General features: G+C 46.9%; 2 protein-coding genes and 8 non-coding genes across 15 annotated transcripts; 1 reads left to right on the top strand and 9 right to left on the bottom strand.

The window, feature by feature from the left end:
• The first annotated feature begins 1,613 nt into the window (after positions 1–1,613).
• On the top strand, positions 1,614–1,695 carry TRNAL-AAG (transfer RNA leucine (anticodon AAG)). Its single transcript has one exon. It is a non-coding gene; the product is annotated as a tRNA-Leu (tRNA).
• A 314-nt stretch (positions 1,696–2,009) lies between these two features.
• TRNAV-CAC (transfer RNA valine (anticodon CAC)) lies at positions 2,010–2,082 on the bottom strand. Its single transcript has one exon. It is a non-coding gene; the product is annotated as a tRNA-Val (tRNA).
• Positions 2,083–2,368: 286 nt separating this feature from the next.
• On the bottom strand, positions 2,369–2,440 carry TRNAP-AGG (transfer RNA proline (anticodon AGG)). Its single transcript has one exon. It is a non-coding gene; the product is annotated as a tRNA-Pro (tRNA).
• Positions 2,441–2,588: 148 nt separating this feature from the next.
• On the bottom strand, positions 2,589–2,661 carry TRNAT-UGU (transfer RNA threonine (anticodon UGU)). The gene has a single exon. It is a non-coding gene; the product is annotated as a tRNA-Thr (tRNA).
• Positions 2,662–4,340: 1,679 nt separating this feature from the next.
• Positions 4,341–16,722, bottom strand: TRIM7 (tripartite motif containing 7). 6 transcript variants are annotated; one of them, XM_032447979.2, is made up of 9 exons: positions 15,381–15,754; positions 13,337–13,997; positions 12,159–12,254; positions 11,266–11,496; positions 9,907–9,929; positions 9,135–9,250; positions 7,456–7,491; positions 7,199–7,271; positions 4,341–5,795 (listed from the first exon to the last, which is right to left on the bottom strand). In XM_032447979.2, the coding sequence occupies exons 1-8, from the start codon at positions 15,434–15,436 to the stop codon at positions 7,225–7,227; spliced, it is 1,266 nt and encodes a 421-aa protein (XP_032303870.1). In that variant the 5' UTR covers positions 15,437–15,754; the 3' UTR covers positions 4,341–5,795; positions 7,199–7,224. The 6 variants fall into 6 exon arrangements, with proteins under 6 accessions (XP_032303870.1, XP_015734082.2, XP_085388915.1 ...); XM_015878596.3 differs by lacking the exons at positions 7,199–7,271; positions 15,381–15,754 and adding an exon at positions 16,592–16,722 and having other exon boundaries at positions 13,337–13,763; XM_085532789.1 differs by lacking the exons at positions 7,199–7,271; positions 15,381–15,754 and adding an exon at positions 16,592–16,715 and having other exon boundaries at positions 13,337–13,883.
• A 120-nt stretch (positions 16,723–16,842) lies between these two features.
• Positions 16,843–21,622, bottom strand: LOC146752214 (uncharacterized). The gene is made up of 4 exons (XM_085533001.1): positions 21,371–21,622; positions 18,165–18,244; positions 17,782–17,901; positions 16,843–17,549 (listed from the first exon to the last, which is right to left on the bottom strand). The coding sequence occupies exons 1-4, from the start codon at positions 21,394–21,396 to the stop codon at positions 17,395–17,397; spliced, it is 381 nt and encodes a 126-aa protein (XP_085389127.1). The 5' UTR covers positions 21,397–21,622; the 3' UTR covers positions 16,843–17,394.
• TRNAK-CUU (transfer RNA lysine (anticodon CUU)) lies at positions 18,353–18,425 on the bottom strand. Its single transcript has one exon. It is a non-coding gene; the product is annotated as a tRNA-Lys (tRNA).
• A 3,482-nt stretch (positions 21,623–25,104) lies between the features above and the next one.
• On the bottom strand, positions 25,105–25,177 carry TRNAK-CUU (transfer RNA lysine (anticodon CUU)). The gene has a single exon. It is a non-coding gene; the product is annotated as a tRNA-Lys (tRNA).
• A 231-nt stretch (positions 25,178–25,408) lies between these two features.
• Positions 25,409–25,480, bottom strand: TRNAE-CUC (transfer RNA glutamic acid (anticodon CUC)). The gene has a single exon. It is a non-coding gene; the product is annotated as a tRNA-Glu (tRNA).
• Positions 25,481–25,990: 510 nt separating this feature from the next.
• TRNAV-CAC (transfer RNA valine (anticodon CAC)) lies at positions 25,991–26,063 on the bottom strand. Its single transcript has one exon. It is a non-coding gene; the product is annotated as a tRNA-Val (tRNA).
• Between the last annotated feature and the right edge of the window lie 70 nt (positions 26,064–26,133).

Here is a 26,133-nt window from a genome sequence, read left to right as displayed (position 1 = left end):
AAAGCCCCCTTGTTCCCACTTTTTCACCCCCAAAAAACCTTTTTTTTCCCTCTTTCTACCCCCCAAACTCCTTTATCCCTATCACCCCCAAAAAACCCTTTTTTCCCCCTTCAACCCCAAACCCCCCTTTCCTCATTTCAACCCCCAAAAACCTTTTTCCCTCCTTTTCAACCCCAAAACCCCCATTCCCCCCCTTTTCACCCCCCCAAAAAACCCCTTTTCCCCCCTTTTCACCCCCAAACAACCCTTTTTTCCCCCTTTTCAACCCTCAAACCCCCCTTTTCCCCCTTTTCAACCCCCAAAACCCCCTTTTCCCCCCTTTTCAAACCCCAAAATCCCCCTTCCCCCCCTTTTCAGCCCCAAAACCCCCTTTCCCCCCCCATTTCAACCCCCCAAAAAAAACCCTTTTTTCCCCCTTTTCACCCCCCAAACCCCCCTTTTTCCCCCTTTTCAGCCCCAAAACCCCCTTTACCCCCCAAAAAACCCCTTTTCACCCCCCAAAAAACCTTTTTTCTCCCTATTCAACCCCAAAACCCCTTTCCCCCCCTTTCAACCCCCAAACCCCCTTTCCCCCCCTTTTCACCCCCCGAAAACCCCCTTTTTCCCCCTTTTCAACCCCCCAAAAACCCTTTTTTCTCCCTTTTCAACCCCAAAATCCCCCTTTTCCCCCTTTTCAACCCCAAAACCCCCCTTTTCCCCCTTTTCAGCCCCCAAACCCCCTTTCCCCCCAAAAAAACCCATTTTCACCCAAAAAAACCTTTTTTCCCCCTTTTCAACCCCAAAACCTCCTTTCCCCCCCTTTTAACCCCGCAAACCCCCCCTTTTCATCCCCCAAAAAACCCTTTTCCCCCTTTTCAACTCCCAAACCCCCATTTTTTCCTCTTCTTAGTGTGTTTGGGGTGGAAACAGGACTGGGATTAGGATTAGGATTAGGATTAGGATTAGGATTAGGATTAGGATTAGGATTGGGAACCCAATAGCAAACAGGGGACTAATAGGAGCCAATAGGGAGGTAGCGTGGCTGAGAGGTCTAAGGCACTGGATTAAGGCTCCAGTGTTAATATTGGGATTAATATTGGGATTAGGATTAGGATTGGGATTAGGATTGGGAACCCAATAGGAAATAGAGGACTAATAGGAGTTAATAGGGCGGTAGCGTGGCTGAGAGGTTTAAGGCACTGGATTAAGGCTCCAGTGTTAATATTGGGATTAAGACTGGGATTAGGATTATTAGGATTAGGATTAGGATTGGGATTGGAAACCTAATAGCAAATAGGGGATTTATAGGAACCAATAGGGAGGTAGCGTGGTCGGGTGGCCTAAGGCGCTGGATTAAGGCTCCAGTGTTAAGACTGGGATTAATATTGGGATTATTATTATTAGGATTGGGATTAATATTGGGATTAGGATTAGGATTAGGATTGGGAACCCAATAGCAAATACTGGACTAATAGAAACTAATAGGGAGGTAGCGTGTCTGAGAGGTCTAAGGCACTGGATTAAGGCTCCAGTGTTAATATTGGGATTAAGATTAGGATTAGGATTAGGATTAGGATTAGGATTAGGATTGGAAACCCAATAGGAAATATAGGACTAATAGGAGTCTATAGGCAGGTAGCGTGGCCGAGCGGTCTAAGGCGCTGGATTAAGGCTCCAGTCTCTTCGGGGGCGTGGGTTCGAATCCCACCGCTGCCATTAAGTCTTTTCCTCCCCAATTCCTTTTTAATTCTCCTTTTTTTTTTCTTTTACCCTTTTCGTCCCTTTTCAACCCGGAAAAAGGGGAGTGGCTACAATTAAGCAACTCATTAGTTAATTACTTCCCTTGCTGCTTATTTCCCCACCCCCTTTCTCTAACCCCCCCTTTAGAAAGGGAAAAGGGGAAGGAAAATGAGACCCCTCCCACCCCATCATCTCCGGATTCACTTTTTTACCCCAAAAAGCGAACATTTCAACCCAAAATCCCCCCTCCTCTTATTATTCACATTTATTTTAATGAACCAAAATTTGAGTGTTTCTGCCCGGTTTCGAACCGGGGACCTTTCGCGTGTGAGGCGAACGTGATAACCACTACACTACAGAAACCCGGTTATAAGCCCTATTCCCCCCCTATAGCGCTCTATGCATCCAAAACAGCTTCAAAATGGGATTAAAAAGGGCTTTTTTTGCCCCAAAAAATAGAGAAAAATACTTTGTTTTCGGGTAAAGAGGGGTTAAAAAGGCTGGAAAATAAGGGGGGGAGGGGAAATGAAGGGGAGAAAAGACAAAAAGATGGGGAAAAAAGGCGATTTGGAGGGAAAAAGGAGCATAAAGGAAATAGGGATTTAAAAGAAATAGCAGGAAAAAAAAGGGAAAGAAATGGTTAAAAATCGGGCTCGTCCGGGATTTGAACCCGGGACCTCTCGCACCCAAAGCGAGAATCATACCCCTAGACCAACGAGCCGCTGTTAAAAGGATTCCTTATATAACGCTTATAATGTCGGGATCGAGATGGACCCGGAACCAACCGAACCCCCCCCCCGGTTCGATCCGATCCTATAGGAGGAAAATAGGGGAAAAAGGGGAAAACTGTAATAAAATAAATAGGGGAGAGGCCCCAGCGAGATTTGAACTCGCGACCCCTGGTTTACAAGACCAGTGCTCTAACCCCTGAGCTATGGAGCCGCCATTGGGAGATATTATGGCATTGAATCTGCAGACAACGCCCCCGATTTGGGGTTTTCTAAGGGTTTTTTTGGTTGTTTTATGCTTAAATTGAGCCCGAAAATCGCATTTTTTGAACCCAAAATTCCCTTTCGCACTGTCTGAGCCGCTGAGAGATGGGAGGGCAAAGAGTAGATGGAAGGAAAGCTAACCATACACCTACCCCTAACCATACCCCTAAGCCAACCCCTATCCCTAACCCTACCCCTATAACCATAACCATAACCATAACCCTTCCCTTACCATAACCCTAACCCTACTCTAACCATAGCCCTAACCCTAAAACAACCCTAGCCCTAACCTGACCCTGACCCTACCCTAACCCATAACCTGACCTTAACCACCAACCATACACCAAACCTAACCCTACCCTAACCATAACCCTAACCCCACCCCTACTCTAACTCTAGCCCTACCCTAACCCTAACTCTACCCTAACCCTAATCCTACCCTAACTATAAGCCCAACACCACATTAACCCTAAACCAACCCTAAACCAAACCCTACCCTAACGATACCATAACCCTAAGCCAAACCCTAAAACTACCCTTACCAAAACCCAAATCTAACCCTACCCTAAACCTAACACAACCCTAACCCAAACCATAAAACTACCCTTACCCAAACCCAAATCTAACCCTACCCCAACCCTAATGATACCCAAACACTAACCCTAAACCTAACACAACCCTAACCCTAACCTGACCCTAACCCTACCCCAACCCTAACCCTAACCCCAACCCTAACCTAACCATAACCCTAACCCTTATGTACCCTAACCCTACTCCTAACCCTACCCCTACCCCTAACCTTAACCCGACCCTAACTCTGACCCAAACTTAACCCTACCCCTACCCTAACTCAACCCTAGCCCTAGCCCTCAACCCTAAAGCTAAACCCTAACCCAAACCTAACTCTACCTCTACCCTAACCCTAACCCTACTATAACTCTAGCCCTACCCTAACCCAAACCTAGCCCTAACCCTAAAAGAACCCTAACCATAACCTGAACCCTACCCTAACCCTAACCCTACCCTAACCCTAAACCAACCTGAACCCAACCCTAACCCTAACCCTAACTCTAACCCTAACCCTACTCCAAACCTAACCCCATCCCTACACTAACCCTAACCTTAAACCTATCCCTATACATAACCGAACCCTAACCCTAAACCTACCCAAATCCTAACCCAAATCTAACCCCACCTCTACACTAACCCAACCCTAAACCTAATCCTGCCCTAACCATAACCCTAACCCTACCCCAACCCTAACCCTAATCCCAACCCTAACCTTAAACCAAACCCTAACGTACCTTAACCCTACTCTAACCATAACCCTAACCCTAACCCTAACCATACCCTAACCCTAACCTTAACCCAACCCTAGCCCTAACCCTAATCCAACCCTAACTCTACCCTAAACCAACCCTAACCCTAATCCTACCTTAACCATAACCCTACCCCTAACCCTACCCTAACCCTAACCCTAACCCTATCCCTAACCGAGGCCAAGCTTCACCTTGATCTTAAACCCCTCTCTCCACCCACCTCTGTGTGCTTCAATGAATTCCCTTCCCAGCCCCAAACACCGATCAGGCCCCCATCACACCCCACTCACCATTAGGAACAACAAAGAGCTCCAATAGCACCTTCATGTTTTATTTCCAGCACAACAACAACCCCAATGGCTCCACATCTCCCATTTCTTTCTGCTTCCCATGGGGACAGATTTGGGGAGGGGGTTGAAATCATCAATTTTTGGGGGGTTTCCAGGAAAGAACACATCAAAAACGCCGTTGAAAGACTGCAAAAATAGACTTTGGAGGAGAAAATGACCCCAAGATTTAGAAGAATAACCTAAAATAAGCAAGACTTACCCTTTGTGGACGCACCTCTTTGCAGTAGGAGCAAGAAGGAAAGAGCCAAAAGAACCCCCCCCCCACAACCCAAAGAGACCCCCACCCCACCAGTCTTCATCATGGCAACCCAAGGAGACCCCCCACCAGTCTTTATCCTAAGAGTAAACCCCATTAACCCCATTAACCAACAGCTCCAGGGCCTCCAAACCAATGCAGAGCTTTCCTTCTCATTGAAGAGTTGGGTTGTTGGGTTGGCTCAATGATGGGTTGACTAAGACAAGATGGAAACCCAACACGTTCTGATTCCTCTGTTTCTTTGAAGACCCCCTGGGACGACCCCCCACCCCAACTCTCATAGCATCTAATGGGTTGACAAAGACGAGGTGGAAACACAACGCGGTCTGGTTCCTCTGTTTCTTTGTCTGAAGACCCCCTGGGATGACCCCCACCCCTCATAGCATCTAATGGGTTGACAAAGATTCTGGTTCCTCTGTTTCTTTGTCTGAAGACCCCCTGGGACAACCTCCACCCCAACTCTCATAGCATCTAATGGGTTGACAAAGACAAGATGGAAACACAACGTGGTCTGGTTCCTCTGTTTCTTTGTCTGAAGACCCCCTTTGCCCACCCACCCTTCACAGCACCTCATTCCTTCTATCCCAGCAACGCAACCACTCCATCCAGCCCCTTAACCCACCTTTGTGTCCCCCCCATTGGCCTCAGGAGCACAGTTTGATATACGTGACGGTAGAACAGACAGAAAACAGAGGGAAAACCTTCTCCCTGAAGGCAACGTTGAAGGTGAAGATGTGCTGCATGTTCTCAGCGTTGTAGAAGGAGACTTCTTCCCCTTCGTAATCCAAGTAAACCCTCACCTTGTTGAGTTTCTGACCAAGGCACAACGGGGTACGTTGAGGCGAAGTGACGGCCCAATATCGCCCTCCATTCTGCTGCACTGCCCAAATCCCTTCCTCGGGAGAAAACTGAGTCAACCCTTTCCTCCTCACCGACTCTTTGGCCACCCCAAAAGCCCAACCATCCGACGCCCCCACCTCAACCTCCCAATAATGTCGCCCCGATTTGAAGCCAGTGGTGGCCAAAACCCTGGAGTTGGTATCGAATCTCTTGGGGTTGTCGGGTAGATCCTGTTTCCTGCAGCCCATCCTCACGGTCTTGAGGTCTGATGAGAGGATGAGGAGGTGGTTGGCTGAGTCTGGGTCCAGGGTCAGGTCTTCTGTTGGCGACAGTGGTTGTAGAGATAACTCAATAGAGATAATTCAATTATTATCCCCCAAAAAACAGCTGTAGAAAAAGGCAAAACTCAAGGGGAAGGGGGGTGTTTTAGGGTCGTTGAACCCCATCCCAATCTCAACGTCATCTTCAGCCCCAATGAAGAGTCAATGGGGGATGGGAACCCAAAGGAGATGTTGGTTTGGAGATGCTTAGGGCTCATCTTTATGTCTGAATTGGAGTCATCCTAATGTTACAGGTGTGCTGTGTATAAATAAAGCCCATATAAAAGAGAAACATGGGGACAGGACCCCATTAAGGGCATGGGATGAGCACCTACAGCCCTCACCACCTCTTTAAGGGTGAAGCTACAATGGAACAAGAACACATTATGGTAAATAAGGACCAAGGTCTGGGTCAGGATGGCCCCAAAAGGGCCCTAGATCTGGGTCAGGATGGCCCCAAAAGGACAACCAATGGGGCACCATCATCTTCAGGGTCCTTCCAACTACAGTGACATCCTAACTTTGGCTCTGAGACCCCAATTCCCTCCATGGGGAACCAAGGAGAGCAACACTCAATAGGGCCATGGAATGGGGCAGGAACAACACAGGGCTGTTAGCAAAGAGCACAATAGAACCGCATGCGAGTAATTAGTGATTATAGACACTACAAAGTTGATATTAGAGCACGTTAATGACCTCAAATTGTGGTTGTAGTCAGCAAAGTCACCATGTCAGGATAAGGCCCCACAATGTGGCTTTGGGGGGACATCCAAGGGGGGACTTTAGGAGCAGAAACGTGATGGGTTTTTGGTGCCAAAGCTTCTTTTAACTGAAGGCCTTTCTGCTCTACCAACAGTCAATGGGTTGGGTTTGGAAATGAGTCCAAAATGAGGTGGTTGACCCCAACATTGGTGGGCAACCACAAGGGAGCTCTTGGAGATGGTGATATAGGGCAGAAGGAAAGATGGGATTTAATGGCCTGCTATGGGGTTTTCTATCCCTGCTCATGCACACACACCAACATGGACATGCAATGAGGGCCGCGTTGCTGATGCTTTGTTGACTTTTCTTCTTCCACTTTGCATTGCTTAGATGGGTTTTGGGGGTGAGAACAGTGGGGTCTCTCTTTACAGACAGCTTATGGGGAGGTCTCAACCCTACAAGCCCTGCGACCCCAAAACCACCATCTTAAAAGCAAAGATACAGCTTCGCATTATGGCCAAGTCAACTGGAAGGCAGGATCCCATAGCGGCAATGGGATCCAATGGGTCGGCTCTGAGATCTGAGGCTGTAATAGGCATTGATCCTTTTTATATGGGGTCGTGGGGGAAGGAAGGGGGTTCAAATCTGTTTCTATGCCACGTTATGGGTTGGTTAAAGGGTATAAAGAGGCAAAAAGGACCTCGCTCAGCTGTCAGATCACCGGCGTCAGCTAGAAAAATCGGCCTTTGATTCCTGGACTGAACAGGCAGGATCTGGAAATCATTGAAAAAGAAGAAATTAAATGGATGTAGATAGGAAATTTAGAGCTCCTTCCTTCCTTTCTCTATGGTTTATTTGTGTTTTTTTTTCCCCTCTTCCCTCGCGTTTTTGGCTTTGCAAATTACAACCACAATTTCGAGTCTTTGCTTTGGGTTTGCTTCACCATTTTTTTTTTACCTTTTTCACCTCTTCCCAACTCGTCCCGCAGGTTTTCTGAAAGGAAAAGGGAAGAAATGGATGGAAACACCAAAAAAATGGGCCCCAAAAGGTTAAAAACTCATCTGTTATGGCAGACATTTTGTTATTCAAATCTTCCCTATTGAGCCCTGCAGCCCTCCCTTCCCCTTCCTCCTTCCCTTCCTTTCCTCCTCCCCCCCTTTTCCTCCCCCTTTTCCTTCTCCCCTCTTCCTTTCTCCCTTCCTCCTTCCCCTCCTTTTCATCCCCTCTTTCCTCTTCCCCCCTCCTTCCTCCCTTCTCCTTCCTCCTTCCCTCCTCCCCCCCATTTTTCCCCCCTTTCCTCTCCCCTCCTCCTTCCTCCATTCCTTTCCTTTCCTCCTCCCCCTTTTCTCTCCCCTTCTCCTTCCTCCATTCCTTCCTCATTCCCTTCCTTTCCTCCTTCCCTCTTTTTCCTCCCTCTTTCCTCTCCCCTCCTCGTTCCTCCCTTCCCCTTCCTCCTTCCCTCCCTTTCCTCCTCCTCCCCCCTTTCCCTCCCCTCTTCTCTTTCCACTTTTCCCTCTTCCCTTCTCCTTTCTCCTTCTCTTCCTCCCACCTTTTCCTCCCCCTTTTTCCTCTCCCCTTCTCCTTCCTCCATTCCCCTACATTCTTCCCTTCCTTTCTTCTTCCCCCCTTTCCTCTTCCCTCCTCCTTCCTCCCTTCCCTTCCTTTCCTCCACTTCCTCTTCCCTCTCTCCTCCTCTTTTCCTTCCTCCTTCCCTTCCTTTCCTCCTCCTCCCCCCCTTTTCTTTCCCCTTTTCCCACTCCCCTCCTCCTTCCTCCATTCCTTCCTCCTTCCTTTCCTCCTCCCCTCCTTTTCCCTCTCCCCCTCTTTCCTCCCTTCCTTCCTCCTTCCCCTCCTTTCCCCTCCTTTACCTCCCCCTCGTTCCTACCCCTCCTCCGTTCCTTCTTCCTTCCCTTCCTTCCTCCTTCCCTTCCTTTCTTCCTCCCCCTCTTTTCCACTCCCCTCCTCCTTCCTCCGTTCCTTCCTCCTTCCCTCCTTTTCCTTCCCCCCTTTCCTCTTCCCTTCTCCTTCCTCCCTTCCCTTTCCTCCTTCCTTTCCTCCTATCCCCCTTTTCTCTCTCCTCCTCTGTTCCTTCCTCCTTCCCTTCCTTTCCTCCTCCCTCCTTTTCCTCTCCCTCTTTCATCTCCCCTTCTCTTTCCTCCCCCACCCCCCCACCCCCCCCCTCTTTTTCCTCCCGGTCTTTTCTTTCCCCCTCTTTCCTCTCCTTTCCTCCGTTCCTTCCTCCTTCCCTTCCTTTCCTCCTCCCCCTTTCCCTCCCCCTCTCCCCTCCTCCTTCCTCCCTCCCCCTTCCCTCCCTCCTCCCCCTTTCCCTTCCCTCCCCCATCCCTCCCTCCCATTCCCGATCCTCTCGCTCCATCTCGTGGCCATTCAACACCACTACGACAGAACAGCTTATAGAAACTCCAACCCGAACCGCTGCCGAACCCGATCCGAACCTTCAGATCCCCCTATCCCCCAACCCCAGACCCCATTTCCCCCCTGTTTTCTCTCCCATCTCCCAAATAGGGATGGATCTCCCCCCATTTCCGACCCCATTTCCCCCTCTGTTTTCTCTCCCATCTCCCAAAAAGAGATGGATCTCCCCCCCCCCTTCACCCCATAGATTCTCTTTCATTCACCTTTAAACCTCTTAAGCACCTTCTCCAGGACCACCGTCTTAAGGCTGAAGTTGCAGACGTGCATCTTCATGTCGGTGCAGACGGGAACGGGCTTCTGGCACTTCACCTCTTCGCTTCTAAAGGGGTAAAACAGCCCAAAAACAGCGAGAAAAACCAACTCACCTCCCCCCTACTTGATCTTCATGGTCTCATTTCTATTATCTCTATGATTTAGTTTGTGTGTGTCCCCCCCTCCCCTATTTATGCTGCAATAGATTCATCCCCCCCCCCCCCCCCCCCCCATATTCATGTCGGAGCTGCAGTAGATTCAGCTCTAAGAGTAGGGGATGATTACAATCATAGGGGGGATAAACCACCCCATAGAGGTACATTCTCCCATCCCAGACCCCATATATGAAAGCAATGGGGCAATATAGGGTGTGGGGGGATGGGGGGAATGCTCTCTTTGCTCCTATCCCAGACCCCATATCTGAAAGCAATGGGGCAATATGGGGGGGATGGGGAATGGTCTATTTGCTCCTATCCCAGACCCCATATCTGAAAGCAATGGGGCAATATGGGGGGGGTGGGGAGGGGGAATGGTCTATTTGCTCCTATCCAAGCCCCATATCTGAAAGCAATGGGGCAATATAGGGTGGGGGGTGTGGGGGGAAATGCTCTATTTGCCCCTAAAATGGACTCAATGGAGGTCTGGCACCATTTAGTCTGTAATAACTGACCTTTAAATAAGGATATTTTGGGGGAAAAACAGCATTAAAGAAGGTTTCCATACCTGCTGATGACACCCATCACATCCTATAAGGGATAAAGAGAGAGGGTGTGAAGTATCTGTGCAGTCTGTGTTGTCCCATCCTATAAGCAGCACTTTTAGGGGCACCCCATCCTATAAGCTTTTAGGGGTACCCCATCCTATAAGCTGAGCTTTAAGGGGCACCCCATTGCCCATTCTTTTTGGGGTGCCCTATAAGAAGACCCCAAACACAGAAGGACATTGGCCTAAGAGCTGAAGGGACTCCATCTTGTCCCCTATAAACTTGCATTGAAACTACATATATGGACTCCCATAAAGGGTTCACCTGATGATTCACCCGATACTGGGGCAGATTTCTCCTCTGTGATGGTAATTATTCACCCCCTTTAGTGCGTGGGAACTGAGCAAAGACCTCACGGGAACCCAAAAGGTTGAGGCCATCGTTTGGCTCCAGCTCTGCAAATATTTGCATTGCTTTCAATAGGGATTGAAGGGGGAGGGGGGAGGGGGGGGTGTTAAAAGAACCAGAGCTTGAAAATCTGGTTTGGGTTGAAACAGCTGTGACCAGTTATAAGGTCACCCCCCCCTCCCCTCCTCTCTCCATCCCCCATTGGCTTTTTGCCTTGTAGGATGGGATTGGGTTTGCTTGGCTTTGGGGTGAGCTGATGGGGGTCTGTATTCCCAACCCTATTGCTGTTGTTGAGTTGGGTTTGGACCCTGTTGCTGTTTGGGACAGTAGTGGAGTGACTCCATTCTTTTGCAATGCAATCAATACCCCCCCATACTCCATCTGTTCCCTCCCCCCTCATACTTTCCATCTTGGTAAGAGCTCATTCTTGACTCCAAAACCCAGCTCTGCTTTCAGTTCCCAGCCAAAGCTCTTGGCTGCAATAGTTGGCATTGGGCCTCATCCTGCATTGGGCCTCATCCACGTGTCTCTATGCCCAACTCCCCCCCCCCAAAAGGAGCTGATTTCTCAATTAAAATCAATAAGAATAGCATTGCTAATTACAAAAGGACCCTTCTCTTCCAAGGGTATCAATAGCATCCAAGAACACAGTATGATAAAGGAGATGGAAATGGCAAGGTGCAAAGATGGAGGTTCGTTTCGTTGCTAACTATGATTATCTGACCCAAAGGGGGGATTCCCTGACCCAAAGGGGGGAGATACCCCGACCCAAGTATTTCCCAACCCAAAGATTCCTTGTTCTTTGGTTCTCTGATTTAACGATTCCATGGCTCAATGATCCAATGGCTCCACAAATCAATGATGCTACGATCCAATGGTCCAACAGTCCTACACATCAATGGTTCCGTGACCCAACACTCCAAAGACCCATTGACTGCACAGCCCTACAACCAGAGACCCAACGACCTCACCTTAAGGAACTCAAGCACGGGCTGCTGTATTTTCTCCTCCATCTCCGTGATGAGTTTGTTGAGGAGCGTGATCTCCTTGGAGAGGTCGGTGATGTTCTCGTTCTGCCTCTTGGCGATGCTCTTCTCCATCTTATCCAGCTGCCCCAACAGGATGTGCTCCTGGTCATGAAGAAACTGACGGAGCCCCTCGAACTCTACCAGGAGCTTCTGACGCTCGTTCTCAATGGTTTTCTGGGGGTGAAACACACAAAGAAGGGGTTAGATTTGCTTTACAATGTGGTATTGCATCGCTATGGGCTTGATGCGGATGGAGAGTCAACCAGCACTATGTGGATGCATCCCCTTTGGAAATGAGCTTCTGATGCTCGTTCTCAATGGTTTTCTGGGGGTAAAACACACAAAAAAGGGGGTTGATTTGCTTTCTGACATGATATTGTATTGCTATGGGTGTGACGTTGATGGAGGGTCAACCAGCACTTGGGGGGATACATCCCCTTTGGAAGCACAGAGGTTGAACACATTGTGGTTGTGGTATCACATCGCTATGGGCTTGATGTTGATGGAGGGTCAACCAGCTCTTAGGGGGGGATGCATCCACTTTGGAAGCACAAGGGAGGCTGAACACATTGTGGTTCTACATTGGCCATCAGCACAGCTCCAATAGACCCTCAAATATGATATGAAACCATCATGGTGTGAAAACATGGCTCTTGGATGGAGTTATTCCCAGCCCTTCCAGTTGGAAAAGCAGCAGATAGGGGTGAGATTATCCCAATGATAAGGCAATGGGAGAGAATTATGGGCTGGTTGTGGCCTGATGGTGTTTGTCCCATAGGGATGGCATAGCCCATCCCCTCCAGTATCCCACCCCAAGAGCATCACCCTGCACTCACCAATAGCTCCTGGGTTTTCTTATCATCATTCACTTTAAATTCCAGCAGCTCCTGCCTCTCCTTCTTTAGGAAATCCAAACGACCCTGGATTTTCTCCTGTTGGAAACCCAAGAAAGGAGATATTTGTCTCAATGATGCTTTTCCCTTTCTATTTTCTTTCATTGCTGCCTCGTTACTCCACGTGGGCACAATTTGTCCTTCCAGCCCCATAAGGACAAGCTGGATCTCAGTCATCTCTATTGACTGGATAAATCTGCAGGCTCAGCTCTACCCACGCACACCCACCCTTGAAACCCTTCGAGCTCACAGCAAACACAAAGAGACCTTTGAAAGGAGGTGCAGGATACCATGGGAGGGAATGTGAGCTGCTTTCACCAGCTGCCCACTGCCTTGCTAACCTTTGCTTGTGGGCCCCATAGATCTCGTGGTCTCCCAGCCCTTCTACAGAGCTCGTGGTCCCCATAGAGCTCACGGGCCTCCAGCCCTTCTACAGAGCTCATGGACCCCATAGATCTCATGGTCCTCCAGCCCTTCTACAGAGCTCATGAGCCCCATAGATCTCATGGTCCTCCTGCCATACTACAGAGCTCACAGTCCTCATAGATCTCATGGTCCTCCAGCCCTTCTACAGAGCTCATGGGCCCCATAGATCTCATGGTCCTCCAGCCCTTCTACAGAGCTCATGAGCCCCATAGATCTCATGGTCCTCCTGCCATACTACAGAGCTCGCAGTCCTCATAGATCTCATGATCCTCCAGGCCTTCTGCAGAGTTCATGGCCCCCATAGAGACCATGGTCCCCATTGAGCTCATGGGCCTCCAGCCCCTATACTTAGCTCATGGACTCCATAGATCTCATGGTCCTCCAGCCCTTCTACAGATCTCATGGTTCCCATAGAGCTCATGGTCCCTGCAAAGCTCATGATCCTCCAGCCCAAAGCTGGTATCGTTGCATAAATGGGCTGTGTATAACTGGAAGGGAAGAAGATTTTCCCTTTCTTTTTCCTTTTTGAGGAAGAAACCAATAAACAAAGCAGCAACAAAAACCTCTGCCCCAATCAACACTTCCCAACACCAAAACCAAACCACATCACGGGGACACAAGAGGGAATAAGGGATATAGAAACAGAGGTGGGAAAGACACATGGACAGCAGGTGGTCGGACAGACAGACAGACACCTTGTACTCCTCGGATGCTTCATCCACAGGGACCACAGCATGAGGCCGGTGCTCCCGCGAGCGGTCGCACACCACGCAGATGCTCCTCCTATCATCCTTGCAGTAGAGCTTGAGGGCTTCGCGGTGCTTCACGCACAGCCCGTCCTCCTCCGCCCCCTTGGCCCCACGTAGGGTGAACTGGCTGATGATCTCGGCCATGTTGGCCAACTGGCGGTTGGGTCGGAGGTTCTTCTGTTGGAAGACCTCCCTGCATTGAGGGCAAGGGAAATCCATCTCTAAATCCTTCCAGCTCTTCGCGATACAAGCCCGGCAGAAGTTGTGCCCGCACTCGATAGATACGGGATCCTTGAAGAACTCCAAGCAAACTGAACATGTAGCTTCATCTTGTAGGTTTCCGGGTAGGAATACAGCAGCCATGGCCTCTCTCCTATGGGTAAGGACTGATTTCACCGGGGCTGGAGGAGGCAGAGCATGAATGCTTGGCAAACGGCCCCATGGGCGTTCCCGTTCTAGGAACGATCCCGCTGTCGTATCCGGTTTCCTTAAGCTGGTAATGAAGACCTCAGCTTTAGGGTAGAGAACACGGCTGGGGGAGAAAGGGAGCGAGGAGACGTCCCTGCTCTTTGCTCCTCCAAAAGAAGCTCGGGTCTCAGTTCCCCACCTGTATTAATGGCTGCTGTTATTAAGGGAAACCATTTGGGGTCAGCTAGAAGCTGCAATGTGAAGAATATGAGCAAGGGGCAGCAGCTGCTCCAGGTAAAACCTGAGCTCTCAATAAAGAACCCATAAAGCTTAAAATGGCTTTGGTGGAGCTCCAGGGGCTTTAAAAAGCAACGGGAGAAAGGGGAGACGCGTGGTATAAAGTGATACATAGAGACTTGGCTGAGTAATTCATATCAGGCTCTAAATAGAGGGGGGGTGCTGGAAAAAAATACAAGAAAACAGCCCTTTTTTTTGTTCCCAAATGGGAATATTTGCCTTCCAAGGGGGGATATTGAACAGGGGAGGAGCTCTTGGGGTCTGGGGGGGTTTGCTATATGGGGTCATCTCTATATCTCTCTCTTATTACAGTGAAGGGAAGTAAAAGTCATAGGTAATGTGAGCCCTAATAATGACATGGGCCCTATCAGGCACTTCAGGGGGGTGATTAATCGCCTCCTAATGAGGGAATGAAAACGGCATCGGGTGACACACAAATCAGGGCCACCCATCTGTGTCTATTGATGCTGATTTGAGTTGGTTTGAACCCAGCCCTGGGTTTATTGGGGCTACAGGATGGGATCCCCTCCTCTTAAATATCCCCATCCCACACTGCTGGGCTATAGGATGGGATCCCCTCCTCTTAAATACCCCCCATCCTACACCCCATGCTGCTGGGCTATAGGATGGGATCCCCTCCTCTTAAATATCCCCATCCTACACCTCACGCTGCTGGGCTATAGGATGGGGTCCCCTCCTCTTAAATACCCCCATCCTACACCCCACACTGCTGGGCTATAGGATGGGATCCCCTCCTCTTAAATACCCCCATCCTACACCCCACACTGCTTCGAGGTCATGATGAACACATAACAAATGAATCAGAGCGTATGACGCATATATATCCATACACACACCCCCTATAGATGCAATATACATCCCTTCATGCTGCCAGAAACCAAAGGGAAAGGGATTCCCACCCCTCTGCCTATTGATCTACCTCCATTTCTCCTATATCCTGCAATGTTCTGGGGCTGAGATTCACCCCTCCCCACTGAATTCCATTGAGCTGTGGGCAGACAGGGCTTATTTCTTATGGTATGGAATCTATAGGAGGTGGGGAGGGCTGAGATTTGGGGCTGGAGGATGCAACGGGGGCTGAGAGCTGCTGGATTTGGGGCTGGAGGATGCTGGATTTGGGATCGGAGGATGCAGTGTGGATGCATTATTATATATATAATATATATTTTATATATATATATACATTAAGGAGGGAAAAGCAGGGATGGGAGCAGCATATAGACATACAGACAAACTCATCCCACCCCCCAACACCTCAGCGTACCTCGAAGCAGAGGTATAGGATAAGGGCGTCCTCCCGTAGTGCCCGGCCCTTTGCATTGAGGATGATGATGATGATGCTACGGGGGTCCCAACACCCCACAACGTGCAGTGGGGCAAGGATGGCCTCTCTGCTTTGCAAAGGGATCCAGCTCAAACCCAGAGCAATGCAACTCTGCTCAGATCTGGATCCATTTGTCTCCCCTGTCTCACCACCAGACCCTTCTCACTTACCAGTCCACCCCCTCCCCCATTGCAGCTATCCCAGGCTCTCTTCTCTCTGCTCTCCCCCTCTGTGCCAAAGAGTTTTTCCCATCCCTGAAGCCAGGATCCTATTTCCAGCACCTCCCTCCACCTGTTTCCCAACCCAATTCCACCCCAAAAGGGGCTCTGCATCCTTTAACCCCCCCCAGTATCCTCAAACCCAAGGGATAAAAACGGACAAAGACCTCCCATCTCTTCCTCCAAGTGAGATGACGCCCCATTTTCAGTCATTACACCTCATTTTCAGACCCAATCCCCCTTATTTTCAGACATTACACCCCATTTTCAAACATCACACCCCATTTTCAGACCCCATACCCTGTATTTTCAGATATTACACCCCATTTTCAGACCCCATCCCCCATATTTTCATATATCACACCCCATTTTCAACCATCATACCCCATTTTCAGACCCCATCCCCCATATTTTCAAGATATCACACCCCATTTTCAATCATCATACCCCATATTTTCAAGTATCATACCCCATACTTTCATATTCTATGCCCCATTTTCAGATATCACACCCCATTTTCAGACCGAATTCCCTCATATTTTCATATATCACACCCCATTTTCAACCATCATACCCCATTTTCAGACCCCATCCCCCATACTTTCAAACATCACACCCCATTTTCAAACGTCATACCCCATATTTTCATATTCTATGCCCTATTTTCAGTATCATACCCCACATTTTCAAACATAATTCCCCATTTTCAGACCCCATCCCTCATATTTCCAGATATCACACCCCATTTTCAATCATCATACCCCATATTTCCAGATACTGTGCCCCACTTTCAGATATCACACCCTGTATTTTCAGGTATCATTCCCCATTTTCAGACACCATCCCCCATATTTTCAAACATCACACCCCATTTTCAAACATCATACCCCATATTTTCATTATTTTGGGGTTAATTTGGGGGGAAATAAATACCTGTTCCTTGTAGATACGCCTCTCCTTCGTTCCTATTAGCACCCCATTCTCAACCCTTGGTTATCAACCCTTGGTTAACAAGGCTGCAATGATCCCAGCCCTGTACATTAGGAGAAATAGGGAAAGCACCTTGGGCTGCCCTTGGGGTTTTAGTTTGGGATTAAGCTTGGAATGCTGAGTCTGAAGGGCTGCTAATAGGGAGAAGGAAAGCACACACACACACACACACAGAGCCAAAATATCACAGGGCCTGTGATTGACTGCAGGTTTATTGCAAGAGCTGGAATAGAATCAGGCCAGGCACACAGGGGGAGCCCTGAGGGCAGGTTGGATCCAAATATCCTGATTTAGGGGCAAAAATAGTTAAGGTTTGGTTCAGGACTCACAGCATGGAAAGGGTTGGGATGGGTTGTTGGACCCTGTTGGGTATAGAAAGGACTGGGCTACGTTGGCGGACCCTAATTGGGTGTAGAAAGGGCTGGGCTACATTGTTGGACCCTATTGGGCATGGAAAGGACTAGGGCTACACTGTAGGACCCTATTGGGTGTAGAAAGGGCTGTGTCATGCTGTTGGACCCTATTGGGTATGGAAAGAACTAGGGCACATTGTTGGACCCTATTGGGTGTAGAAAGGGCTGGGGAATGCTGTTGGACCCTATTGGGCATGGAAAGGACTAGGGCTACACTGTAGGACCCTATTGGGTGTAGAAAGGGCTGGGGAATGCTGTTGCACCCTATTGGGCATGGAAAGGGCTGGGGCACACAGTTAGACCCTATTGGACCCCATCCTGACCCAATGGGGTCTAATCTGTGGGGTCCTCATCCCAGTCCTCGTTGCACAGGTCGGTCTCGCAGCAGGAATAGCGGGATGTCAAGCGGGATTCTGCATCTGACGCCCTCTCCCTGCCACAGTTCAAGGCAGAGGTGCAGCCTTGTTGGTAATAGAGGGTCACCTTCCCTATAGGGAGAAGGGAAGAGACAGCATTAAACTCATCACCACCATTGGGGGGTGAGTTCACCTCTTCCTACAGGCCACATCCTCCCTCCATTCTACAAACCCACATGGATTCCCAAGGGCAGCTGGTTACCTAAAGATATCCCCCATTTAACTGGAAAAATAATGACATTTTTTGGTTCAATGGATTCAAAATAGACCATAAAGTAAAAGGTTTTTGACCCCCATTTCCTACCCAGGGAGGTTTTAATGACGGCACATTTCTCCCTTCTCTCGCAGGTGGTTTCATTGGCCCCATGGAAACACCCAAAGTAAGGGATCTTGTATTTGCAGACCTTGCACCGAAGAGCTTCAACTGAAAGGGGGAAAAGAAAGAAATCAATGGGGTTCTCAGCCCAATTCTGCAGAGTTTTGAGCCTATTTTCCCCATATAGAAGGTAGCAACGACCCCAAAGATCCAAATCCCCATAGGGTCCAACCACCACCTCCATTCACAGACCTGAGGACAGAATAGGGTGGGTTGGAAGGGACCTTAAAGACCACCCAGCTCCAGTGGTGCTCTCTTTGTTAAAGCCAAATTAACTTCAGTCCTAATTAATTAGGACCTAATTAACTCACCCACTCCAACGCACAGGACAAAGGCCAGCCCCACAAAGAGCAGCTTCATCTTGAGAACTGGGGATGGAGCTCCTTTAGCCCTATAGTAGGGGAGGAAAGGGATAATACAGAGGGACAAGGATCTGTTTGTAGTGTCCTTTTTGGGGTAAAAAATGATAAATTCGAAGTATTTAAGTGCAAAAACCAAGCGCCCAACATGGGGCTCGAACCCACGACCCTGAGATTAAGAGTCTCATGCTCTACCGACTGAGCTAGCCGGGCTTGTAAAAATACCTTTTTCTGCTTTATTTTTCCTGCCTTAAGTTACAGATTCAGAGCTGGTTTAAAACAAAAAAAAAGAGTGATCTGAGAACGAACGGCACTTTAATAACCCCTTAACTCCCATTATTCCGCATGATGTTCTGATCAGAACACCAACCAAATTACAAAACCATAACACCTATAAGTAGCACTTTTAGGGGCACCCCATCCTATAAGCTGAGCTTTAAGGAGCACCCCATTCCCCATTATTTTTGGGGTGCCCTATAAGAAGACCCCAACCACAGAAGGACATTGGCCTAAGAGCTGAATGGACGTCATCTTGTCCCCTATAAACTCGCATTGGAACTACACATATAGACTCCCATAGAGGGTTCACCTGATGATTCACCCCATATTGGGGCAGGTTTCTCCTTTGTGATGGTAATTATTCACCTTCTAATGGGTGAATAATTACTTAATAATTAATTGGAGGGTATTTGAACCTATATGGAGGGAACTCTTGTGGGGTGAAATCCATGCAGCCCTATTGGTTACCCCTATTGGTTATCCCTATTGGTTACCCCTACAGGTTAGCCCTATTGGTTACCCTTGAAAATAAGGCAATGAGCAAAAACAGCGCGAATTCAACCCAAACCCAAAAAGCTCCTTCAGGGAATATGCAAAAAGGTCCTGGCTGATGATTAAAGAAAACAATTAAGCTAATTTTAATTAATTAAGCTGATGACCCTGTGATTACATCACACCTTTTTATGGGTGGGAATTGAGCAAAGACCTCACGGGAACCCAAAAGGTTGAGGCCAACGTTTGGCTCAAGCTCTACTAATGTTTGCATTGCTTTCAATAGGGATTGAAGGGGTAAGGGGGGGGGAGTGTTAAAAGAACCAGAGCTTGAAAATCTGGTTTGGGTTGAAACAGCTGTGACCAGTTTTAAGGTCACCCCCCCCCCCTAAGAAAAGTCCCCAAACCCACAAAATAAACCCAAAATAAGACCCCTTACCTGAACCCTACCAGGTCTGACAGGGGTGCCCCAATATACCATGCCCCAATGTACCATAGGTATCACAGTGGAACGAAGACACATTGCAGGACCGCCCTCACCTCCAAAAAAGCCCCAAAACCCACAAAATAAACCCAAAATGAGACTCCTTACCTGGACCCCAACAGGTCTGACAGGGATGCCCCAATATACCATGCCTCGATATACCATGCCCTGATATACCATGCCCCGATATACCATAGGTATCACAGTGGGATGAAGACGCATTACAGGACCCCCCTCAACCCCCCAAAAATGCCCCCAAACCCACAAAATAAACCCAAAATTATACCCCTTACCTGAACCCCAACAGGTCTGACAGGGGTGCCCCAATATACCATGCCTCGATATATCATGCCCCGATATACCATGCCCCGATATACCATAGGTATCACAGTGGGATGAAGACGCATTACAGGTCTGCCCTCACCTCCAAAAGAGCCCCAAAACCCACAAAATAAACCCAAAATGAGCCCCCTTACCTGAACCCCAACAGGTCTGACAGGGGTGCCCTGATATACCATACCCTTAATATACCATGCCCCGATATACCGTAGGCAGCACAGTGGGACGAAGACACATTACAGGACCCCCCTCACCCCCTAAGAAAAGCCCCAAAACCCACAAAATAAACCCAAAATGAGACCCCTTACCTGAACCCCACCAGGTCTGACAGGGATGCCCCAATATACCATGCCCCAATATAACACAGGCAGCACAGTGGGACGAAGACGCATTACAGGACCACCCTCACCCCCTAAAAAAGCCCTCAAAAAGCCCCAAAACCCACAAAATAAACCCAAAAAGGAGATCCCTTACCTGAACCCCAACAGGTCTGACAGGGGTGCCTGATATACCATACCCCAATATACCATGCCCCGATATACCATGCCCCGATATACCATAGGCAGCACAGTGGGACGAAGACGCATTACAGGACCACTCTCTCCCCCTAAAAAAGCCCTCAAAAAGCCCCAAAACCCACAAAGTAAACCCAAAATGAGACCCCTTACTTGAACCCCAACAGGTCTGACAGGGGTGCCTGATATACCATGCCCCCAATATACCATGCCCCCAATATAACACAGGCAGCACAGTGGGATGAAGACGCATTACAGGACCACCCTCACCCCCTAAAAAAGCCCCCAAAAAGCCCCAAAACCCACAAAATAAACCCAAAATGAGACCCCTTACCTGAACCCTACCAGGTCTGACAGGGGTGCCCCAATATACCATACCCTTAATATACCATGCCCCGATATACCGTAGGCAGCACAGTGGGACGAAGACACATTGCAGGACTGCCCTCACCTCCAAAAAAGCCCCAAAACCCACAAAATAAACCCAAAATGAGACCACTTACTTGAACCCCAACAGGTCTGACAGGGGTGCCTGATATACCATGCCCCCAACATACCATACCCCCAATATACCACAGGCAGCACAGTGGGATGAAGACGCATTACAGGACCGCCCTCATCACCCAAAAAAGCCCCAAAACCCACAAAATAAACCCAAAAAGGAGATCCCTTACCTGAACCCAACCAGGTCTGACAGGGATGCCCCAATATACCATACCCCAATATACCCTACCCCAATATACCATAGGCAGCACAGTGGGACGAAGACACATTACAGGACCCCCCTCACCCCCTAAAGAAGCCCTCAAAAAGCCCCAAAACCCACAAAATAAACCCAAAATGAGACCCCTTACCTGAACCCCAACAGGTCTGACAAGGGTGCCCTGATATACCATACCCCGATATACCATGCCTCGATATACCATGCCCCGATATACCGTAGGCAGCACAGTGGGATGAAAACGCATTACAGGACCACCCTCACCCCCTAAAAAAGCCTTCAAAAAGCCCCAAAACCCACAAAATAAACCCAAAATGAGACCCCTTACCTGAACCCCAATGGGTCTAACAGCATCCGTAGCCCCCACTGCCTTTATAGGGGCTGATTTCTTCCCATGTTTGGGCTGACCTGGGACTGAACGACCTCGAAGCTGATGGAGAACATTGTTATATGGGAACAATGCTTTGTACAGCTGGGCAAACAGAGCATAGAGAGCAAAAAAAGGATCATTATATGGGTGAATAACCCTAAAATCCTTTAAATTCATATTTCATATATAGGGAAACCACCCCATACACCAAAAAGGGGCTTAAAACGCCATGGATCCTTATAGGGATAAGCCATGAGGGTATGGCGTTAAGTAATGGCGTGTTGAATTAGGGTATGGTGTGTTTAATTAGGGTATGGTGTTATTAATTAGGGTACGATGTTATTTATTAGGGTATGGTGTTTTTAATTAGGGTAGGGCGTGTTTAATTAGGGTATGGTGTGTTTAATTGGGGTATGGTGTTTTTAATTGGGATATGGTGTGATTAATTAGGGTATGGTGTTTTTAATTAGGGTATGGTGTTATTAATTAGGGTTTGGTGTATTTAATGAGGGTATGGTGTTTTTAATTAGGGTATGGTGTTATTAATTAGGGTTTGGTGTATTTAATGAGGGTATGGTGTTTTTAATTGGGTATGGTATTTTTAATTGGGGTATGGTGTGATTAATTAGGGTATGGTGTTTTTAATTAGGGTATGGTGTTATTAATTAGGGTTTGGTGTATTTAATGAGGGTATGGTGTTTTTAATTGGGTATGGTATTTTTAATTGGGGTATGGTGTGATTAATTAGGGTATGGTGTTTTTAATTAGGTTGTGGTGTGATTAATTAGGGTATGGTGTGTTTAATTGGTTTAAGGAATGTTTAATTAGGATATGGTGTTTTTAATTAGGATATGGTGTTATTAATTAGGGTCTGGTGTGTTTAATTGGGGTATGGTGTTTTTAATAAGGGTATGGTGTATTTAATTAGGGTATGGTGTTTTTAATTAGGGTATGGTGCTATTAATTAGGGTATGGTGTTTTTAATTAGGGTATGGTGTTATTAATTAGGGTATGGTGTTTTTAATTAGCATATGGTGTTTTTAATTAGGGTATGGTGTGTTTAATTAGGGTATGGTGTGATTAATTGGAATATGGTCTGTTTAATTAGGGTTCGGTGTTTTTAATTAGGGTTCGGTGTTTTTAATTAGGGTATGGTGTGTTTAATTAGGGTATGGTGTTTTTAATTAGGTATGGTGTTATTAATTAGGGTATGATGTTATTTATTAGGGTATGGTGTGTTTAATTAGGGTATGGTGTGTTTAATTATGGCATAGTGTGTTTAATTAGGGTATGGTGTGTTTAATTAGGGTATGGTGTGTTTAATTAGGGTATGGTGTGATTAATTGGAATATGGTCTGTTTAATTAGGGTTTGGTGTTTTTAATTAGGGTATGCTGTGTTTAATTAGGGTATGCTGTGTTTAATTAGGGTATGGTGTTTTTAATTAGGGTATGGTGTGTTTAATTAGGGTATGGCGTGTTTAATTATGGTATGGTGTTTTTAATTAGGATATGGTGTTATTAATTAGGGTATGGTGTGATTAATTAGGGTATGGTGTTTTTAATTAGTGTATGGTGTTTTTAATTAGGGTATGGTGTGTTTAATTAGGGTATGGTGTGATTAATTGGAATATGGTCTGTTTAATTAGGGTTCAGTGTTTTTAATTAGGGTATGGTGTGTTTAATTAGGGTATGGTGTGATTAATTGGAATATGGTCTGTTTAATTAGGGTTCAGTGTTTTTAATTAGGGTATGGTGTGTTTAATTAGGGTATGGTGTGATTAATTGGAATATGGTCTGTTTAATTAGGGTTTGGTGTTTTTAATTAGGGTTCGGTGTTTTTAATTAGGGTATGGTGTGTTTAATTAGGGTATGGTGTGTTTAATTAGGGTATGGTCTGTTTAATTAGGGTTTGGTGTTTTTAATTAGGGTATGGTTTGTTTAATTGGGGTATGGTGTGTTTTATTAGGGTATGGTGTGTTTAATTAGGGTATGGTGTGTTTAATTAGGGTATGGTGTTTTGGTGTATGGGATGTAGTTATGGGGCTGCTATGGGGCTGGTATAAGGCTGATATGGGGCTGATGGCACAAATCCTATTGTAAATACGGGTTTTCTCGAGCATGAAGCCAAATGTTTGGCCAAATTAAGGGACGTGGTTTCAGTGTATGGCGTTATATGGCTGAAAATGGGGTATGGTATCTGAAAATGGGGCAGTGTAACTGGAAATGGGGGATTGTGCCTGAAAATATAGGGGATTGGGTCTGAAAATGGGGCATATAATATGAAAATATGGGATATGATGTTTGAAAATGGGGTGTGATATCTGAATATGTGTGGGATGGGGTCTGAAAATATGGGGTATAGTATTGAAAATGGGAGTTTTGATCTGAAAATACAGGACATGGTATCAAAAAATATAGGGTTTTGGTGCTGAAAATATGGGGTTTTGTTCTGAAAATAGGGCATGATGTCTGAAAATATGGGGTTTTGGTGCTGAAAATATGGGGTTTTGGTGCTGAAAATATGGATTTTGATGCTGAAAATAGGGCATGATGTCTGAAAATATGGGGTTTTGTTCTGAAAATAGGGCATGATGTCTGAAAATATGGGGTTTTGGTGCTGAAAATATGGGATTTTGTGCTGAAAATATGGGATTTTGTGCTGAAAATAGGGCATGATATCTGAAAATATGGGGTTTGGTGCTGAAAATATGGGGTTTTGGTGCTGAAAATATGGGATTTGGTGCTGAAAATATGGATTTTGATGCTGAAAATAGGGCATGATGTCTGAAAATATGGGTTTTGGTGCTGAAAATAGGGCATGATGTCTGAAAATATGGGGGTTTGGTGCTGAAAATATGGGGTTTGGTGCTGAAAATATGGGGATTTGCTCTGTAAATAGGGCACGGTGTCTGAAAATATGGGGTTTGGTGCTGAAAATATGGGATTTTGTTCTGAAAATATGGGTTTTGGTGCTGAAAATAGGGCATGATGTCTGAAAATATGGGGTTTTGTTCTGAAAATATGGGGTTTTGGTGCTGAAAATATGGGGTTTTGGTGCTGAAAATATGGGTTTTGGTGCTGAAAATAGGGCATGATGTCTGAAAATACGGGGTTTTGTGCTGAAAATATGGGGTTTTGGTGCTGAAAATATGGGATTTGGTGCTGAAAATATGGATTTTGATGCTGAAAATAGGGCATGATGTCTGAAAATATGGGGTTTTGTTCTGAAAATAGGGCATGATGTCTGAAAATATGGGGTTTTGGTGCTGAAAATATGGGGTTTTGGTGCTGAAAATATGGGGTTTTGTACTGAAAATAGGGCATGATGTCTGAAAATATGGGGTTTTGGTGCTGAAAATATGGGGTTTTGGAGCTGAAAATACGGGTTTTATTCTGAAAACAGGGCACGGTGTCTGAAAATATGGGGTTTTGTGCTGAAAATATGGGATTTTGTTCTGAAAATATGGGATTTTGTTCTGAATATAAGGCACGGTGTCTGAAAATATGGGATTTGCTGCACTAAAACCTCAGCAATGAAGGAGGCAAAACACGAATCGCTTCTTTCTGATCTAAATAGCCCAATTTTGTATTTTTAGCCCCATTTAATATATATTTTCATCCCGATATTCCTAATTGAACTAAATACGCCCCCCAAAAAATAAAAGGAGTGAGGGGGAAAAGTGAAACCAAGCGCCCAACGTGGGGCTCGAACCCACGACCCTGAGATTAAGAGTCTCATGCTCTACCGACTGAGCTAGCCGGGCTGCTGGCTGCTAATTAGTGTTAATTGCAATTAACGGGGTTGGGGGTATTGCAGATTGGGTTTGTTTTAGTTCATTCTGGAGCTTAAAGTCTGCACAGGGAGGGGTTAGGGCAGCACTAAATGGCCGTAGGGTTTATCAATGGGGTTTATCAGTGGATATTTAAGGGAGAAAATAAGGTTTTATAGGCAAAAAAATATATATGAATTTTATGATATTGCTTCTAGTCTGAACTTCCCTGACCGGGAATCGAACCCGGGCCGCGGCGGTGAGAGCGCCGAATCCTAACCACTAGACCACCAGGGAGCCCTATAGTAGCCTATGGACCCCCATTGAACTCCATAAAATCCCTTTTTTCTCCCCATTTTTCTTCCCCAAAATGGACTTTTATGATCTCAATGAACCCCAAACCTCCAGTGTGATAGGAAGAGGCAGAGAGCTGCTTTTTCTCCTCCTATATGGATAGATAAGCTGCTCTAATTACTCTAATTACAGCTTTCCTATAAAGATTCAGCCTGAAATATCGATTTTAATCTGATTTTTGGGCTTAAAAAGCTCAATAAAGTGAAATAAACACGTATTAAACCCCACCAGGCTTGGTTTGTTGGGGTATGAATGGAAATGAAGGCACAAACAGAAGCTTAATAGGGATATAAGGGGGGGAAAGGCTAATTAATAGCAATTAGCTTATTAATTAGATGGGGAGGGTGAAGTAAGGGGGAATATGGGGAAGGGCAGCTCGGATAAGGGATAAAAATGTGTAAAAGATGTTAAAAATGGGCAAAATTAATGGGGTGAAGGTAAAAAAGAACCGAGTGTTTCTGCCCGGTTTCGAACCGGGGACCTTTCGCGTGTGAGGCGAACGTGATAACCACTACACTACAGAAACCCCATATAGAGCCAATGTGGGCCCATAGTTCCAATAGGATACACCCAAATCTGCCTTTTTTCCACCCAAA

The sequence above is a fragment of the Coturnix japonica genome, unplaced genomic scaffold (assembly GCF_054131305.1).
Source record: "Coturnix japonica strain WE unplaced genomic scaffold, WE-NBRP24 Scf050, whole genome shotgun sequence".
In the NCBI taxonomy this organism is placed as follows: Eukaryota; Metazoa; Chordata; class Aves; order Galliformes; family Phasianidae; genus Coturnix; species Coturnix japonica.
Note: the sequence above shows the minus strand (reverse complement) of the source record. Positions and strands in the feature narration are given on the sequence as shown.

Coding starts and splice junctions, on each gene's coding strand:
- LOC146752214 (XM_085533001.1), bottom strand. CDS start 21,396: ATGCTGTTAGACCCATTGGGGTTCAG. Junction 18,245..21,370: donor TTAGACCCATTGGGGTTCAG/GTAAGGGGTCTC, acceptor CCCCTACTATAG/GGCTAAAGGAGCTCCATCCC. Junction 17,550..17,781: donor CGTCATTAAAACCTCCCTGG/GTAGGAAATGGG, acceptor TTCTCCCTATAG/GGAAGGTGACCCTCTATTAC.
- TRIM7 (XM_032447978.2), bottom strand. CDS start 15,436: ATGCAAAGGGCCGGGCACTACGGGAGGACGCCCTTATCCTATACCTCT. Junction 13,998..15,380: donor TCCTATACCTCTGCTTCGAG/GTACGCTGAGGT, acceptor CCATTAATACAG/GTGGGGAACTGAGACCCGAG. Junction 11,497..12,158: donor AGAAAACCCAGGAGCTATTG/GTGAGTGCAGGG, acceptor TTTCACCCCCAG/AAAACCATTGAGAACGAGCG.